Source organism: Podarcis bocagei, assembly GCF_964188305.1.
Source record: "Podarcis bocagei genome assembly, chromosome: 8".
Classification (NCBI taxonomy): Eukaryota; Metazoa; Chordata; class Lepidosauria; order Squamata; family Lacertidae; genus Podarcis; species Podarcis bocagei.
Genome location: NC_138133.1, coordinates 61,239,312 through 61,258,797, shown reverse-complemented (window position 1 = coordinate 61,258,797; position 19,486 = coordinate 61,239,312). Strand labels below are relative to the sequence as shown.

Genomic DNA, 19,486 nt, shown 5'->3' with positions numbered 1-19,486 from the left:
TGCAGAAGTCCTGTGCTCTGCTGACTTGCATGCAGATCCGTGACAACAAATCCTTAGAAGAAAAACAAACCTAGGACCACATTCTGCATACGAAAAAAAGACGTTACTTGGAGCATGGAGTTCAGCATTTCCTATATATTACTTTGAGGGCGGGGGCGAGGTGTGCCTACTGCCCAATCGCACCCGTATTACAAAATCCTGTGTTTCTTTCCTGTGTTCTTTTCTACGGAGAGCTCTCACTTTGCTCTTAGGGAGAAATCAAAAGGTATTTTCAAACCAGAGATTTGGACGACGTGCCACTCTTGTATTTATTTTTGTTTTTACTATCTCTATGGGCAAAAGCAGAGAACAAGAACCGCGAAGCTGCCGGGGGGGGGAGGGGAGCCGCTCTAGGAAAGACGTAAAGGGCATCTCATTAGTATTTCCTGCTTCGGCTGGGGAGACGCTCTGCGCTTTGTCGTCGGCCGTTACCTACAACGCTGAGGAAAGCAAAGGACGGAGGAGCACCATAGAGATGAGGAGAGCGGAAAGGCGCGCGGCTTGGTGGAAGCAAGCTCGGCTGCTCTAGGAATCCCCGAAGGAGAACTCGACGCCCGAAGTGAAATCCGGGTCACCGAACTGCATGGTCTCTTCCCCTCGGTCGGCGCGGGAAACGGGGCGGCGGGGTCTCCCGGAGTAGCCCCTCCCTCAGGAAAAGAGAGGTCAGTCCGTGACGGAGGAGGGGGATGGATGGGGGAGGAGGGGGATGGATGGGGGAGGGGGGAGGCTGGCGGCTGGCAGTCGGTGGGGAGAGAGGGGAGAGGGGCTGCGTAGCGTCAAGGTGGGGTGGGGGTCCCAAAATGGGGCTTAAGGCGAGCTCAGCGGCATCCTTAATTCTGGGACACAAGAGGCCTGAAGAGGCCTGTTCGTTGGAACTCCCTGCCTATTGACGTCAAGGAGGCTCCACCTCACCGTACGCTTTTTCCAGCTCCTGCTGAAAGCCTTCGTGTTCTCTCAAGCCTAACCCAGATGCTTAGAAACTTGAGGTACTTTTCATCTGTTTTAGTGCTCTGACTTTTGTATGTTTGAAACTGAATTTTGTGGATTTTTGTAAACCGCTTTGAGGTTGGTTCCCCCCCCCCCTCACAATCTTAATGAAATAAATAAGGGAGCAAAATCCTTGGAAGTTGGGTTACCTCGCTCTGCAAACCAGGTTTCTTTGTTATATATAAATATATATAGTCCTGCCTGCTTTGTAAAAAGAGTTATCAGTTGGATTTCTGCCTGCCATGTATCTGCTTGTTTACATTTCTTTGTCCCCTTTTCTCAAGGAACATAGGAAGATGTCATATACAGAGTCAGACGATTGGCCCATCTTGCTCAGTATTGCCTACATGCTGACTGGCAGTGACTCTGCAGGATTTAAGGCAGGGGGTCTCCCCCAACTCTACCTGGAGATGCCGGGGATTGAATTTGGGGCCTTCTGCTTGCAAGTGCAGATGCTCTGCCACTGAGCTGTGGCCCTTCCAGGGTTGTATGGATGATCCTTCTTCCTAACACAACTTTTTATCCTTGCAACATGGATGCAAGTTAGGCTTGACTTGAATGCTAGTTCCTAGGGTTCTGCTTGTGGCCTTCACCAGAGGCATCTTTGTGGGAACATAATGCTGGATTTGTTCTGATTCAGCAAGTGGTTTTTCCTTAAAGTTCCTATGAGAGAATGCCTAATCCAAAGTCACCCAGTGAGCTTCTTCGCAGCTGAGTGATGTTTTGAACCTGGATCCAGCCAATTGTAGTCTTAACACCACTGTACCATACTGACATTCCTATGACGGATTCCTAGGGGGTGGGTGAGGGAGGGACTTAGCCGTGCTACATGTGGCTTTAAAACAACAACTGATGAATAACCACAAACCTCTAATTGAAACTAATTTACAGTTAGTTTCAAAGCCCTGCTCCTACATTTTTCATGTCCCTAAAGTAATGAAGAGTGAAGAATGAAAGACACAGAAATCAGCACCTGCCATCATATACAGTGGTACCTTGGGTTAAGAACTTAATTCGTTCTGGAGGTCCGTTCTTAACCTGAGATACCATTTTAGCTAATGGAGCCTTGCGCCGCCGCCACATCCTGTTCTCATCCTGAAGCAAAGTTATTAACCTGAAATACTATTTCTGGGTTAGTGGAGTCTGTAACCTGAAGCGTCTGTAACCCGAGGTTCCACTGTACAGTGTATCAGCTTTATCCAGCCTGGTGACCTCCAGATGTCGTGGGCTGAAACGCACATCATTCCTGTTCATGCTGGTTGGAAATGATGGGAGTCCAACAACATCTGGAGGGCACCAGGGCTGCTGTACTAATAGTGAACATAAATATCTGTTGTGTTGGTCTTTACATAGATGGAACTGCACTGCCCATGCCCTGGAAAGTAGCAGCAGCATTGCAAGGGTCCCAAAGTCTGCAAAAGTAAAACACACACACACACACAGACTGGAGTGACCGCAAATCAGCCCTCTGAACACTGAGTATGCCCAAGGAATTGGCGGAGGGTAGGAATGGAATGGGGCATACCAGAAGAATGCAGGATAGCAGCCAACCAGTCATGAGAAAGAGCATTCCCTGCCCCAACATTTAGTTGCACTTCCCACTTGTTGCCTGTATTTGAAGTTGAACAGCTGTTCAAGATGCAAGAGTCCAGTGGAGTGCCATTGAGAAATCCATGCCATTGATCCTTTCCTGTGAACATTGTTTTCAGATGCTTTGCTTCCTCCTTCACACATTAAAGAATGAGGAAAAACCCTTAGGTAACCTTGTTGAGGTGTCTTCCTTGCATACCCCTAGTATTCCAGAGTTGGCATATTGCAAATCCCAAATTATTCTGCATTCAATGATTCATACTCAAATCATTTGTGAAGAGGTGTGTTAATTTGAACAAGTCTGGCGTGTTGTGTTTAGTTACCTAAAGAATATCTTAAGACAACCGTGCTTTTAACAGTTATGTAATTACACTAAGAATGGAAAATTGCACATCTATACAAGTCAGTATCTAGGTTTTAGGTACCAGACTGTAGAGAATTGCAATGCCCTACATACAAACACACTCATACTCCTTTCATTCACAGGTGGCACTAAAATAGACACAGAATCACAGTTACCTCATAGCAAAGTCTTGTGTGTGTGAATTCAGGTTTGGGAGTGCCTTAGCAAATATTCTACAAGTAGGTTGAACAATGGTGTGGTCATCTGAGGAACTTCTTTCACGACCCACTTCCTTCCAGCAAATGAATCCGGAGTTGGGAGGAAGAGAATAAGTGTGTGTATATCTATGCATGTATTCATTAGTCCTGTGGAAAAGCTCTCAAATAGACTTGTCACTGAAATTTGCCTAAAGCAAAATCAAAGTGAATCTGGAGGATCTTGTTCAGGAGAGTTAGAGGAATTTTGAAACGATTAATTAAAATTTTCAGGTGGGATTCCATTTTTTTCTTTCTTTTTAATAACATGCGAGCAGCAGTCCCACCAGGAGCAAGATTGCCTTTGCTGACCTTATTTCCTTCAATGACCTTATTCAAAATCTGAATTTACTATGCATGCTGCACAGCTCAGCTAACACGAAGAAAAACAAGGTGGTGAATACTACCACTCAAGGTTTTGAAGGCAGTGTTAAAACCGTTGGCACAGGAGTGGAAACAATTACGAAGATGTGCTCTAAAAAAAAAATCTTGATGGTACCCAAAGAGTCAATTTTCATATCGTATGTGTGTATGTTACACACACATGTCATGTATTCCTTGGAAGGAATATCTCAGACTTCTTAAATGTGGTAACATATGCGAGAAAGGAAATATCAGTTTGAAATCACATATTCAAAGCATGCACAGTGCACAGACTTGATCCAAGCAAAATTGCTATAAGGAAATTAATGCTACATTAGCAGGCACATTTTAATTTCCTTTCAAAGCCCATGGTACCTCCCTTAAATTATTTCCTTAAGATAAAGATTTGAGTGAGCTAAAAAGTGCACCGTATAAGCCCCATTCTAAGCCTTGCTATCTTTATTAAAAAGTGGGGTGGGGTGGGGGGAGAAGCACATCATTCTTATCATTTTGTCATTGATGGAAATTGACTCATTTTGTGCAAATCTAAGCATGCATAATTTTATTTTTTTTAAGATGGTGGTTAAGCAATTTATATTATTTGTTGCTGTGATCAGTTACTTTCCAAGATGATTTTCATTTGGATTGCTTAGGAATATAGGATTGTTTGTTTATACGGGAAACAGAATTTTAGAGCGTTAGGTTTTCAGAGGCAGTAAATTTCATGGGAGTTGCAGGTCTGCTGATATGGACGTGGAATTCACTGTCAGCAGGAGCTCTCCCATTAACTTAAATGGTGAAGAAAGGGATAGGGGATTATATAGCGTTCTCCATCACTGAAGTCTCAATGTGCACATAACTCGATGTGCACACTGAGGCCCCCAGATTGGGGCAAATATGTTTAATGAATGCTCATTCCTTCTGCATCTACCATTTAGCTTTGTGCAGACAAATTCCTATGTGGGGGATATCAGACTTCAGAATTTCGTGAGATTACCGTATTTTTCGCCCTATAGGACGCACCGGCCCATAGGACGCACCTATTTTTTGAGGGGGGAAATCAAAGGAAAAAATTTGATTTCCCCCCAGGTTTGCGCAGCCATCCCCAAACTAGAAGAGGGAGACGGAGCACTTCGTCTCCCTCTTCTGCCTTCAGGGACAGCCTCCCAAGCCTCTGTGGGGCAGCGCACTGCGCTGCCCAGCAGAGGCTTTGCACAACCATCCCAAGCTAGAAGAGGGAGATGGAGTGCTCCGTCTCCCTCTTCTGCCTTCAGGGACAGCTTGGCCCGCTATCCCCCGAGCTTGTGGGGCTGGTGGGGGGGAGAAGCAGGCTTGCTTCTCCCACCCCCAGCCTCCAGATCAGGTTGGGGAATAGCGGGATGGCGGAGCGCTGCCATCCCGCTATTCCCCGACCTGATCTGGAGGTTGTGGGGATGGTGGGGGGGAGAAGCAGGCTTGCTTCTCCCACCCCCAGCCTCCAGATCAGGTCGGGGAATAGCGGGATGGCGGAGCGCTGCCATCCCGCTATTCCCCGACCTGATCTGGAGGTTGTGGGGATGGTGGGGGGGGAAAGCAGGCTTGCTTCTCCCACCCCCAGCCTCCAGATCAGGTTGGGGAATAGCGGGATGGCGGAGCGCTGCCATCCCGCTATTCCCCGACCTGATCTGGAGGTTGTGGGGCTGGTGGGGAGAAGCAGGCTTGCTTCTCCCACCCCCAGCGTCCAGATCAGGTCGGGGAATAGCGGGATGGCGGAGCGCTGCCATCCCGCTATTCCCCGACCTGATCTGGAGGTTGTGGGGATGGTGGGGGGGAGAAGCAGGCTTGCTTCTCCCACCCCCAGCCTCCAGATCAGGTCGGGGAATAGCGGGATGGCGGAGCGCCGCCATCCTGCTATTCCCCGACCTGATCTGGAGGTTGTGGGGATGGTGGGGGGGAGAAGCAGGCTTGCTTCTCCCACCCCCAGCCTCCAGATCAGGTCGGGGAATAGCGGGGTGGCGGAGCGCCGCCATCCCGCTATTCCCCGACCTGATCTGGAGGTTGTGGGGCTGGCGGGGGGGGAGAAGCAGGCTTGCTTCTCCCCCCGCCAGCCTCCAGATCAGGTCGGGGAATAGCGGGGTGGCGGCTCTGCGCCTCCCCGCTGTCCCCAGCTTTTGGGTGCAGGCTGCTGCCCGCAAGCCTTGCGAGCCCGCTGGACATCCCGCCGGGCTTGCAAGACTTGGGATAGCTTCCTGAAGCCTGGAGAGCGAGAGGGGTCGGTGCGCACGGACCCCTCTCGCTCTCCAGGCTTCAGCGAAAGCCTGCATTCGCCCCATAGGACGCACCCAGATTTCCCCTTCATTTTTGGAGGGGAAAAAGTGCGTCTTATAGGGCGAAAAATACGGTACTAATAGAAGGAACCAGGAACATCAGGTTACTGTCTTCTACAAGAGTGCGATTTTACCATTGATGCTAACTAGAATATAACACAGAATGCTATTTTTTAATATATAAAAAATCCTTTGTTCTTGAGCTTGGTGAGATCTGTGTGGATTTTCACAGCAGAAGACTCAGATTTAACTTTTGGTGCACTAGGTTCTGAACCTCTTTGGAAGTTTATTGAGACATTTATCAGTGATAATTCAGAACTTCCTGAAATAGAAATGCTGTAGATATCTAAAGCTACTTCAGCATCCTGTTAATGCATGTTCAGAAGTCTTCATATTGAATACCATAATAATTCATTCAAGAACTTCTGTATATAACATGGTGGAAGTCCTTTCAAATATCCCTCTGTTCTAAGTTATGATCACTTATCTTCTGTTGTAAATTAAGAAAAACACTTTGTCCTCCATATTTTGTTTTAAATAGTTTACCGTGTGGATCAATTTAAATAATTCGGTTTTAAAAATTCATATATTTTCTGTGCAAGAGCTACTGCAAGTTACAGCGTATTGGATTGCAACTAAATAAAGCTTGTGTACTAACCTTGCAACATAATATAAAATAATTGGTAATGCAGACCCACGTGCCTTTGCATCACATAATTATATCTGCCTTGCACACTGAGCAAAATCATATACTTGGAGACAAGGCCACAATCCATTGTAGAGTTGGCTCAGCAGAGCTTGTAGCTCAGCATCTAGAACTTTCAGAGGCCAGGCTTCCAATTAGTGGGCAAAACAGTGTTTTTCTATGAGGTAAAAAGTAAATGTCCTTGTTGTTTGGTTGATAGTCATAAATATTTATGATTGTCAGAAAGTATGAACACAGTGCATGATTTATTGTATCATGTTCTTAATGCTCAACTATTGAAGTCAAAACATTTTCCCTATTTTTTCTTTTATGTAAAAAAACCCACATGATTTAGTGTAGTATGTTTGAAAACAGGTCTGACCTGAGATTTGAAAAAGAATCAAGTTATGAATGTTTGTATTCAACACAATTTAATAAATATTATGTAATGTAACTATTTTTTTATCCACCCCAATAATCTCTTATTGATAGCAAACTACGCAAGAAGCAGAAAACTGCTCCATCTTACTGCCAAGAGACAGTGAGATGGAAATTATGAGAATACTGAGAAAAATGTGAAATAAATTAAACAGTACTTCATTGGCATGTTTAGGAATTTAAAAAACAAAACAACCAACCACAGTCAGTATTATACTGTCATATCACACTAATTACATTTGGCAATAAGAAGAAAGCAGTTATCTGAAAAGTGAATTCCAACTACCCTTAAGAGACTCATTCCAAAACACAAGACGAAAATTTGGTCTCACAGATACGTTATTAAACCTCCTTAAAACAAAACTAATACGACCATTTGATACAGCTGAGCCAAAAGCAGTGCTTTGTTTAGAATCATTCAGTCTGGACTATGTGATTTCAAATGCCCGCGTAAAACCTAGTTTCAGTGGTGGATGCTTTAAACAATGGTCAGGTCAGCCTTGCCTTTGTTCTGAAACGAGAACTACAGCAGATCAGTGCTGGGGATAAGAAGTGCAACCTCCTTTAGCTTTAGCTTTAGCTTTAGCCCAGGTGCCACTGTGTGTTCTTACCGCCTTCTGTGTCTGCCGCTCTGTGTCCTGCCACTACTGACTCCACCTTCCTGTTAGCAGCCGTCCCGCAAATGGAGAGCTGCACTTTCAGGAGGGCTGAATGTGTCTTAAAAGTACATGGAAAGCAGAGGTTTAGTCTGTGTGTTTGTGTATCACGGTACAAAGACCACCGACTAAAACTCTGGGAAGAGAATGTACTTATAATTGATTTTTAAAAAAACCAACACGGGAGGTTTCAGTGACCAAGAATGTCAAATGGTTACTTGTATCATACACACCCATAAATTACAATGATATATACAGTGGAACCTCAGTTTTTGAGAATCTCAGAAGTCGGAACATTTCGGCTTTCAAGTGCCAAAAACCCAGAAGTAACCTCCAGTTTTCAAACGATTTTCGGAAGCTGAACGTGCCATGCGGCTTCCTTTTTGAGTTTCCCTATGGTATTGAGGCTTCCATATTGAGTTTTTGAACGTTTCAGAAGTCGAACAGTCTTCTAAAATGGATTATGTTCAAAATTCGAGATTCCACTGTGTGTGTGTGTACAGGAAAGAGTTTTCCATTTCTGTTTAGATCAGGGGTCAGCAACGTGCAGCCCACGAACCACCCCTGAACCAAGCCACCCACTCGGTGAGTTCCCCGCATGCTGCGCTAAAGCAGCACGGCACGGTGACTCACCAAGTGGTGCCAGAAATTGCATCTGCGCATGTGCAGATACTGGAAATCATGTCTGCACATGTCCAGATGCCGAAAATCGCTTCTGCGCAGGCGGGATTTTCGGCGTCTAGGCTTGTGCAGAAGCAATTTCTGGCGCCGCGGACATGCGTAGATGCGCTATCCGGCGTCGCGCTATGCCAGTCCAGCGCCAGGGTGATCTCCGTGGGAGTGATCCGGCCCATGGCCGGTAAACCTTGCCGACCCCTGGTTTAGATCAACTATCTATTAGTAATGTAATACCCTTATTAGGACTGAACCGCCTTTTATGTTTCCCAGAGCGGTGCACCCGGCTAGATGTTAAACAGAAGCGGGGTTGAAGAGATGAAGATTGTTGGTAAAAGGCAGAGCAGACACCCAACTGTCTTACAGTTACCTATTTCAAAAAAATTATTTGCCTTAAGTAAGTTTGTGCCCAGTAGAGAGGATTTGAGTTGATATACCAAAACTACCAGTTCCTCTTGGGGCAACAGGATGGTGTGGGGTAAGGCGGGAAAGGACATTTAGCCTGAAGAAAAGTTATGTAAAACTCAAGATCAGGGGTAAGCAACCTAAATCCGGCCCACAGATGGCCCGGGAATCAGTGTGTTTTTACATGAGTAGAATGTGCTTTTATTTAAAATGCATCTCTGAGTTATTTGTGGGGCATAGTCCAGCCTACCACATGGTCTGAGGGACGGTGGACCGGCCCACGGCTGAAAAAGGTTGCTGACCCCTGCTCAGGATCTTACTACTTGAGTTGTTGGTCTTACAGGTATCAATGCTACTGCCATTGGGCAAAATCATAGTAACAGTACTAGTAGCAGCGATAATAGCTTCTGAAATGAAATGTGTTACAAATCCAGTATTTTTGCCAAACTACCATTTCCGGCCTAAACATTATTGTGGACATAGCCATCAATGATGTCTAGCATAGTAAGATACTTCTTGCATGGTACAGAAAGTTGATTATCTCCAGGCAACATAATGCATTTTCATGAAAAATTAAAAGGGGTATTATCAGTCCAGTCCTCTTTATCAAGGTAGCTAAAATTCACAAACCTAGGTATTTCCCTTCTATTTCCCATAGTTATTTATCCTTTTTACAATATCTAGTAAAGAACCATAAATTAAATGACTAAAATTCTAAGTAAAAGATTATGTGACTTAAGAAAGTGAATATAGTCATGGAAATCATGTGATTTCTCCTTCTAGTCTTTTCCCCAAATTTTGATGCAATATGTTCTGAAGTCCTCTTTTCCACATGTAAAATAGAGATAATTCTTCAATGCCTCACAGGAATACCATGAATATAATCAGTTAACATTTTCAGGGATTCAAACATGGAAAGTTATATAAACGTTATGTATTATTAGCTATGCAGAATGGTTAGAGAACCTAAGTCTCTATTATTCTTTCAAACGATAGTAGGCACTTAATTGAAGAATATAGAAATTTAAAATGTAATATGAAATTAATCTTTTCTAAGGTTATTTAAGCTAATGGCATAGTAATGGCAAACTAATTTTACAGTGATTAAGAGATAATATACTCTGGGCTTCTAGTGAGGCTTTTGTTGAGGTAACGTACCTATCTTTGATGAGACTGAAGATAGAAAAATGCATTGTACAGTATGCATCTCTAAGGAGATTCTCTATTGTGGTTTGGGTTGGAAACCCGTAGAGTGGAGGCAGCCTACAGATAGCCAATGTGGTCCCTTTTAAACAAAGAACGATGAGTTTGTCTTGCACACTGTAGCTTTGATAGAAGTCTTCTTACTTGGCAGCTGAATTCTCATGCAACTGTATTCCTCAATACTCCTCAGGCTCCTTGGCATGGACGCAATACAAATGATTTTGAGAAGTCTTTTAATAGCACACACAGTAGGAATTACTCTAAGAAATTACAGTGGTGCCTCGCAAGACGAAATTAATCCGTTCCTTCAGTCTCTTCGTCTAGCGGTTTTTTCGTCTTGCGAAGCAACCCTATTAGCGGATTAGCGCTATTAGCAGTTTAGCGGCTATTAAAGGCTTAGCGGCTATTAAAGGCTTAGCGGCTAAAAGGCTATTAGTGGCTTAGCGGCTTAGAAAAAGGGGGGAAGCAAAAAAAAATCTGAACACTTGCAAGACGTTTTCGTCTTGCAAAGCAAGCCGATAGGGAAAATCGTCTTGCGAAGCAGCTCAAAAACGGAAAACCCTTTCGTCTAGTGGGTTTTCCGTCTTGCGAGGCATTCGTCTTGCGGGGCACCACTGTATCATGTTGATAAATAGTCTATCTTTATTACATTGACATCTCTCTTCCATGATGGAACTTGTAGCACACAGGGTTCCCAGGTAATCTGATGTCCAGCCGCTGACCAGAATTTAACCTGCTGCTTCTGCAGGGGTGTTGCATTGTATACCTTCAGGCCATGTTCAAGGTCAAGGCCAACCTGGTAGGCTCCAGATGTTGTAGGACTATAACTCTCATCAGCTGCAGCCAGCACATTGTGAGAGTTATAGTCTAACAACATATGGGGAGCACTAGGTTGGTAAAGGGTCTTATAGCCAGAAACTGGGTCTTGGATGAAAACCAGTAAACCAGTGCTTATTTTTCTGGCGGTACCCAATGATCCTTAATACCAGCACTTTCTTTTTCCTGGAGATGCTTGGCCACATGAGGAGACATGGCATGGGCAGTGCCACTCCAGGGCCCGGCTGCCACCGCCCTCCGGGAGCTGTTCCTGGGCCCGATAACAGCTGCTGCTTCCTGTCAGCAGCAGCGTGGCTTGCCAGAGCGCATGAGTCCCGCTCCCTGTGGAGCGCAAGAGCAGGCAGCACAGTGTGATGTGCTTCCCCAGCAACGCACTGCACTCTGCTGTTGGCCATGTGCGGCTTGGTCGCCTCACTGGCAGCATTCACGATGGTCGTGGCAGGGTGGGCGCAGGAGCTGCCGGAGCCGCCAAAGTCACCGGAGCCAGTGCGGCAAGAGTCCCAGGTAATATGAGAATGGGAGGGAGGGAGGCCATCTGGCTTTAAGGGACCCTAAGGGTCATCTAGTCCAATTCCCTGCAGTGTGGCCGGGGAAGTTGGTGCCATGGCCAGCGCCAAAACAAGCCCTCTTTGTGGGACCCCTCCATTGTCTTTCCAAGTTCTGCTTCTGGAATTCCTCTAACGCCAGCCTCTCTTTCTTTTTCAGACCTATGCTCAGTATAGCCGCTTTGCAGAAGGCATGATGAGGCAGTTGTACATGTGATCCAAGTTAAATCAGTGCAATCATTTTTCATAATGAGTACCTTAAGTAGTTACTTTGTTCCACTGAGTCAAAAAAGGAAGGCTGAAGAAGCAGCAGAAATTGTTGAATCAACTTCTGATCCTTTCAAACATTGCAAAACTAACACCGAAGATACATGTGGTCAAGAGGATGGAAGTTCAGGCAAAGATTGGCCCAAATGTTGGACACTATTGCAGAAAAATGACTTCTGTCAGAGAAATGAGTGGCTCTTTGTCAACAATAAAAGGTTGGGCTGCAAAGTGTGCCGAGATATCGGAAGTCTTCCTGTCGAAAAACGGATGGGAGTGAAAATTTCAGTAGAGTGGGCCAATTGCAAAATTAGTCATTTTGGAGAGTCTCGAAAACAACAGTTAATGTCTTTAAGAAAAAAGATTTTCGAACACAAGGAAAGTGGCGCTCACAAAGCAGCTGAAAGGATAAAATCTGAGTCTAAAAATGAAAAGTTAGATAAAGTCATCTTAAACACAACAAAAGTGTTTCGAACCGCTTACAAAGTTGCAAAGAAAAATCAAGCATTTAACAACTTTGAGGATGAAATAAATTTACAGGAACTTAATGGCCTAGACATGGGATATACCTTTCACTCTACAAATGCCTGCATTAATATTTTAAACCATATTGCAGATGAAATGAGAAAAACATTAATAAGCAACATAGTGAACTCTAAGAACAAAATGTCCTTAATTATTGATGAATCAACAACAGTGAATAACAGAATAACTTTGATTGTTAGTATTCGCGTAGTTCTTCCCAAACATTCGGCTCCAGTAAGTCTTTTCCTAGATTTGATTGAGTTACAAGATACAACAGCAAGAGGAATTTTAAGCTCATTAATCAGTCATCTTGAGTCCCTAGGAATCTCAGAAGATTATTTAAAGGAGTATTTATTGTCTGTCACTTGTGATGGTGCTGCAGTGTTGTTTGGTGCACGTGGTGGTGTAAAAAGGTTAATAAAAGAAAAATTTCCGAGTGTTATCTTCTGGCGTTGTGCTAACCATCGTCTGGAATTGTCTGTCAGTGATACAGTGAACAAAGTGGTTGGAGTTAATCACTTTAAGAATTTTATGGACAAACTCTATGTGACTTACCATGCTTCACCCGAGAATGCTAGGGAATTGGAGGAATGTGCAGCAACTCTAGAACTTCAGCTTCTGAAAATTGGAAGGATTTTAAGCACTCACTGGGTTGCTTCTAGCTTTTGTACAGTTTTCGCAGTTTGGCAAGATTATGAAGCACTGGTTTATCACTTTCAGGAGGCAAAAGAAGACAGGAGAAGAAGCAAAACAGATCGCTGTCTTTATGAGGGTCTTTTACGGACAATAACATCATGTGAATTTGTTCTCGATTTGGGTCTTATGTGTGATGCTCTCCAAGTTCTCAGTGAACTAAACTTGGATTTACAAGAGCAAAATATTGATTTGTTTACAGCAGACAGGAAGATAAAGAACACAGTTCAACTTTTTGAAGAACGAATTGAAAATCCTGGTCCATACTATAATGTTGCTCTTCAAAGTCAGAAGACCATGAAGTTCAAAGGGAGTGAGCTCCACAAAAATGAAAAACTTACCCCTACAATAAGTTCATCTGCTTTCTATGAAAGTCTGAAAGAAACTGTTAGAAAGTGTATACTTGAAGGAGATGATGCTGATTTGCCTGAATGTGCCAAGGTCTTAGATTCCAAATATTGGCCAGAAAATCCTGGAAAGCAATTAACCTTTGGTGAAACTGAAATTAGAAAACTAGCACAAAAGTTTTCCTTAAATGAAAAGGAAACAATTCTTGGCTTTCATGAATATCTTGAAGAAAATGAAGTCCCGGACAAATTACTTCCTCTAATGCACGCTTTAAGCACAATTGCAATATCTTCGACTGAATGTGAAAGAGGATTATCTCAGATGAATCTTACAGTAACTTCATCAAGATCATCTCTGGTTATTCGGACAGTTTCTTCTCTGATGTTCATCAGGATGGTAGGACCACCTCTTACTCAGTTCAATCCTACCAAATATGTTGAATCATGGCTGCTACAAGGACATCATAATGCAGTTGATACAAAAAGCAGGAAGCGATCTAGAGAAGATGAAGGTACATCGGAGGATGTATCAAAAGTGTGGCACTTACTCTAACAACTTCATGGTGAGTACCGGCATCGTTTTTTCTCCAAAAAAAGAAATGAAAAAAAGCACTGATGAAAACCATCAGTGCAAGTGATTTTCTGTGCCTGCTTTTGTTCTAGTTTGGTGACATGATTTAGTACAATTTCATCACCTGTAACAATTCATACATTTTACAACTTATTCCACAAAATGCACTTCTGCTGGAAAATCGACACTTCAGATTTCCTCTCCCTCTTTCTTTTTAAGTCTTGTTTGCCTTTCTGTCATCAGAAACAGTAGCAATGTTCATTACAGAGGTGGGTCCTGCTTGGAAATGTTTTAGAGTTACGCTCCATATACTAAATTTATGATAACCTGTGGTTTTTTTAAAAAAAAAAGCTTTCAAAATGAAGTCTTCAGCTAATGCCAGCAGAGGTGACACAGGAATAGGTCATGATGGAAACCAGGGATGTGAAACCTGTGGACCTCCTGAGTTGGTGGACTCCGATTTCTGAGTCGTAGCCAGCTTGGCTGAACTCTTCCAGCATTTGGAGGGCCAGAGGTTCTCTGTCCCTGTGTAACTGTGCTCATTAGGAAGAAAGGAAGCTAGCTTATATTGTCAGATCCGTGGTCCATCTAACTTACCATTGCCTACACTGACTGGCAGCAGCTGTCCAGGGTTTTAGACAGGAAACATTCCCAGCGCTACCTGGAGATGTTGGGGAATTGAAGCTGTGGCCTTCTGCATGCAGATCAGCTGCTCTTATCACTACAGCCCTTTCCCTTACCCCTCCAAGCACTGTACCCAGACCCCACAAAATGTTTGAGCAAGACAATGTAGCCCACAAGAGATGTGGTATTGATTGGCAGCTGGAGATGCATTTTACACTGTGATGAGTGCCTAACAGATTATCAGCATGCCTCACTGATGTAAATGGCCTTGGGAACTAAGGCACTTGGATAATAAGACGTTTGAATCAATTGGAATATTACTTACTGAGAGGTTCACTAATAAGCTGCTGCATTCACAGCCAGCACAATTAAGGGATTTCAGTAGTCAAACTTCTTACAATAGGAGTTTTAGCCCATTAGTTTCCTTTTCTGCCTAAGCTTTGGATCCTGAAGATATGCAAGCCAGCATATATTAAGCAACAGAATGTGTGTGACCTTCCATTATGAAAATGCTGTTTGTTTTCTGCTAATTATGCTTAAAAAATGAGATAGAGTGGGAGTGAGATGGCAGTGACATTGGATTGGCATAAATTAGTTTATTACAGTAGAATAGTGGGCGAAGGGGGGAATGACACCCTAGAGATTACTTGAACTCATACATTTCTGCTGCCAAAGTTTACAGGCCTGTAAATTTAAATGTAGAATTTTTGTAGGCAGAATGCATTGACAAATATGCCTAATGGTAATACATCTAGTTCTGAGCCTCAGAACAGGTCAATAATAATGCTTATATTGATAGCAGCAATGTAGGAGATGTTATTTGGTATTAAAGCTAAAATCCATGTTATCCCCTTAATCATAATTACATTAATATTGACAGGCCCTTGACAATACCCACTTTACTATTGATAGATTTCTGTCAATAATGCATTTCTAAATAAAATATATTCATTCATAATTTGTACAATACTCAGTAAGCAATGCTAAAGTATATCAGGAGAAATACCTATTTTATTGGTGATATACAGCAAATTGTTTTCTTACAGTGCATGTTTTGCAAGAGGGATTCCTGAATTTAGTTAAATAAAAATGAGCAATATATTACATTATTTAAAAGAGCTGTTGGACAAATATAAAAACATGGCATGCGGTTTACTTTTGGAAAGGAAAGCAGTGTGGCATTACAAGGAAAAGCTGGTCAGAAACATCTCAAATACATTTAAAACCTGGACCACGTCATCTTTAAAATATTATTTTAAAGTATATATACTGATATTTGGCAACATTTCTCCCCCCTCAAGAATTCTTATTTGCTTTGCTTGATCACACTCTTCACAGAGCATTGCTATTGATAATATTCTTAAAGGTTTCCATTTGGAGCCTTATAGTTATCAGTGATTTGACTAAGATGGTGGAAAGGAGTTTCTAGAGGCGTTGTACTTTCATAGAATATCTCTCAGCTTCATAGGGCATGATATAATTAAAATTGGTGTGGTGCTGTTTGTAAGAGTGTGAGTTGTGGGTCAGGAAGTTGCTGATTCAAATCTCATCTCTGCCACAAACTCTCTGGAACTAGCTGACCTTAAGCAAGCCTCTCTATTATCTTAGCCTCAAGCCCATGGCAGTGGAGGAGATATACTGACTGTATCTAACTTTTCGCTATCTCCTCTTTAAGCCCTGAGATGTTCTAGGACAATGAGTTTCTAAGCTTGCTTCACCCAGGAATGTACATTCCTGCCAAGGAATGTATTACAGGGCAGATTTGGGGGGAGGTTCCAAGTCTTACGCTCCGTTCTTTGGAGTGCCAGCCAATTTGTTTATCTTATTTAAAGCATGTTTATGCCACTTTTCATCCAAAAAGCTTCCAAGACAGTTTAAAAAAAAATACAATTACATAAGTGTTGTGGGGTTTTTTTAAGGCCACTAAAACTCTTCAGCTTGTTAAAAGGTCTAGTGATGGTTGACCAACTGATTTTAAGCAAAATTTGTCTATCGTGACTGATCTTGTCTGGGAGGATGCCTGGAACATAGACAACCCGCTTTCTAGAAGCATTTTGAACAGAATTCAGTACGGTAGGCCTGCAACATAGGTGGGGCTTATATTCTAGGGATCGCACCTAAAGCCAACATTGTGTATACAGTGGAACCTCTACTCACAACCACAATCCATTCCAGAGGACCATTCTTATGGTGAAACGGGTCGCTGGGAGAAGCGCCATTGTGCGCAGGCACGGGCAGCGATTGCCTGCTTTTGCACATGCGTGAACAGCGATTGCCGCTTCTGCGCAGGCGCAAACGACAATCGCCACTCCTGCACAGGCGCAAACCCGCCTGTTACTTCCAGGTTTGCTGTGTTTGCAACTTGGAACGTCTGCGAGTGAAGGCAGTTGTAAGTAGAGGTACTACTGTAGTCTCAACCCATTGGGTTCAATGGCAGGTAGGATTGCCACAATTGTTTATCCTGGAACTCCACCCCTTCTTTTAAGAAAATTGCCATGCGCATGAAGATGAATGTACACAAGTTGTGGGCTTATTGTATATAGTCTCTGTATACTTCACAGTAGCAACTCACTTAAAGATTACATAAATAATTTTGATAAACAGAACCAGGGAGGTATGTCTGCATAGACAAAATGTTTCCGTCATGCCTCCTCTAGGAAATCATAGAACTGAGTTATGAGTCGCTCGTTTTCTCTGGTCACATTCCCCTTTTACTATATTTCCCCTCCCTCTTTAAAACCTATTTTATTGCATAATCTTTATTTTGAGAGGTTGCACAGAATCTCCATTGCATTATGGAAAACTAGCCACACCTAGAGAACTATAGCATATTTATAGCAAAAGCAATTGTATAACCATAAGGCATGTTAGTGTTAGAAATTATATGCAATGTGTTGTTTGAGTTAGGGATATAGATACGTTACAACTTTCACATCTGTATACCGTTTTTAATAATCCTTGTCACATATATTGGCGGCCATTGTGTCATGGGTGTCCACAGAAATAAATGTGGAGGCGCAAGGTCTATGACTTGTAACTACAAATTGTTGAATGGAATATTATCAATCTTCATATGACTGAACCCCACACATCATTATATGGTGCTGAAGAGAAGCAACAAGAAACCGTGGTGGTGTTCTGTATTGTTTGGGATTACACATTTCAAAACTAACTGCTAACAAATTGCTTTATTTGTCCATTTAACAATAACAGAGTTAAGGCAGGAGAAAGATACACAGCTTCAAATTTTCCATTGAACAACAATACTGTAGGATTCTAAACCAAATTAAAAACCCCTAAGGCTGAATTTCACACCTTTTACACAGAATCTGCCTTGGCTGTAGTGAACAACAGACATAAGGTCTGAAACTAGTCAGAATTTATTTATTTATTTATTGTTAATGCTTGCCTGTCCATAACATAAAGGAAAATATAATACAAAGTGGATCATCGTTCAAACAAAAACTGGAGCCTCTGAGAGTCTTGGCCAAAACAATCAATCATTTCTTTTATAAATTTCTCCTTGGGATAGGTCTTCAACTTTTCTCTATGGTCACTCCACAAACACAAGCCAGACGATCGATCTTCACTCATTGTCGTACATGGCCATTTCTTCACCCTGCACAGAGTGCTAAAGGATCAGTCATAACTGCATGTTATAACTGGAAGGGAAAGTGCTGTATGGATGGCCATTAAAATAGCAAGGAATGGTTCAGTATGGTTCAGTAGTTTAAAGACTCATGTTGCATATTTCACACAATGATTCATCCCCAACAGTTTCAGTTTGTAAAGATCCTGAAGGAAACTGACATGAGTTTTAAAGTATTCCCCCCCCCCAATGCTGTACACCTGTGATCATAGTCGTTTTAGCAAACTCTATGCAGGTTAGTTCACTGTTATTGGTGAAGCTCATCATGATGGGTTATGCAGTGCAACCTAGTGACAGAAAAGTGTCCCAATATCTCAGGTAATAAGCGAATCCAGGTAGGGAATATTGATGGACCAACGGTAGAACTCTTCTGTGGATTGGTTGGGTTGATCGGCACAGTTTTGCTGTTGTGTTGCTTCTCTAGGTGTTTTAAGTTCTACATCAACTTCATCTGCAAGTTTCTTGCACTTCTCTATTGTTGTGCTAAAGCTTCCTTGTGTTTCCAGCAACGCTTGTATATATGCTTTCATTTCCATTACATCTATCTTTATAGAGCTCGGGGAACTGTCTGTATGAAAGAATAAATGAAAGAATGTTTGTTTATGATCACAAGACTGGAAATAAAAGTCTGTGTTTGTGATCCACACAGCAAGTTGTCTTGGTGTTACATGATGTTGTGAGTTGCGGGACCATACTTGTGTAAGTTTCTGCAGATACACTCTTGTATTTTGGAGTCCATCATGCTTCACACAACATTGGTATGTTGGGTATTAGATTTTGTCTTTGGATGCTCTCACAGAAAAAAGGTTGGCTTCAATTGTGCGTGCTGTATTACACACATAACTTAACACTGTTTAGATCATTTACAGTGAGATGGACTCTATGGGATGTGCAGTGGACAAGGGTTGCCTAAGAATAACTTGCCCTGCTTGAGCTCCACCTTCTTTTCCTGCCATGGTTGAACAGCCCTTGTATCCTTCTCCAAGTAATTTATAGCAATCTAGTCCAAAATCAAAACAAGCAGATAAAATTGTGTTAGCTATGCCTGCTGGTCTGAGATGAAAGTGAACCCAGGGAATTCCTCATGAATAGATTCATTGTTTCCCCATTGTCAGATTTTAGATTGTAACCTCCTCAAGGCAGGGACTTCCTCTCTTGTACTCTGTAACGTTCTGTGCATAGTGATGGTGCACTGTGAATAATTGGAGCAGAAAATTTAATCATACCAGTTCAAACATTTATATAAGTTAAGCACACTGTTCTGCCACATGTGGACCTAGCACCGTTTCTGGGAGAAGTCTTGAATCTCTGAGCCATCTTCACATTTCATAAAAGCAATTGACTGGTTCAGTTCCATTTAAGACCATGAGGGAATTAATGAGACTGATTGCTGACTGACAGCAGGAAGTTGTGCTTGTATAGAATGGAAAAACAGGAGGCAACTGCCTAAAATGTACAGCCTCTAGTCCAGGCATCCCCAAACTCAG

The 19,486-nt window shown here is 42.7% G+C and overlaps 1 protein-coding gene across 6 annotated transcripts in view; it reads left to right on the top strand.

The window, feature by feature from the left end:
* The first annotated feature begins 387 nt into the window (after window positions 1–387).
* PEX2 (peroxisomal biogenesis factor 2) overlaps window positions 388–19,486 on the top strand; it is a 21,742-nt gene continuing 2,643 nt past the window's right edge. The window contains exons 1-2 of one of the 6 annotated variants that reach the window (XR_014010630.1): window positions 388–701; window positions 1,311–4,567. Coding sequence is in view for 2 of the 6 variants with exons in the window: in XM_081204599.1 (XP_081060725.1) it covers window positions 11,576–13,708 (2,133 nt within the window). In the remaining 4 variants the exon portion in view is untranslated. Of the gene's footprint in view, window positions 702–1,310; window positions 4,568–10,567; window positions 11,286–11,486; window positions 13,719–13,957; window positions 13,996–19,486 lie in introns of those variants that run through there. The other 5 variants (XM_081204599.1, XM_081204600.1, XM_081204601.1 and 2 more) reach the window with 5 other exon arrangements.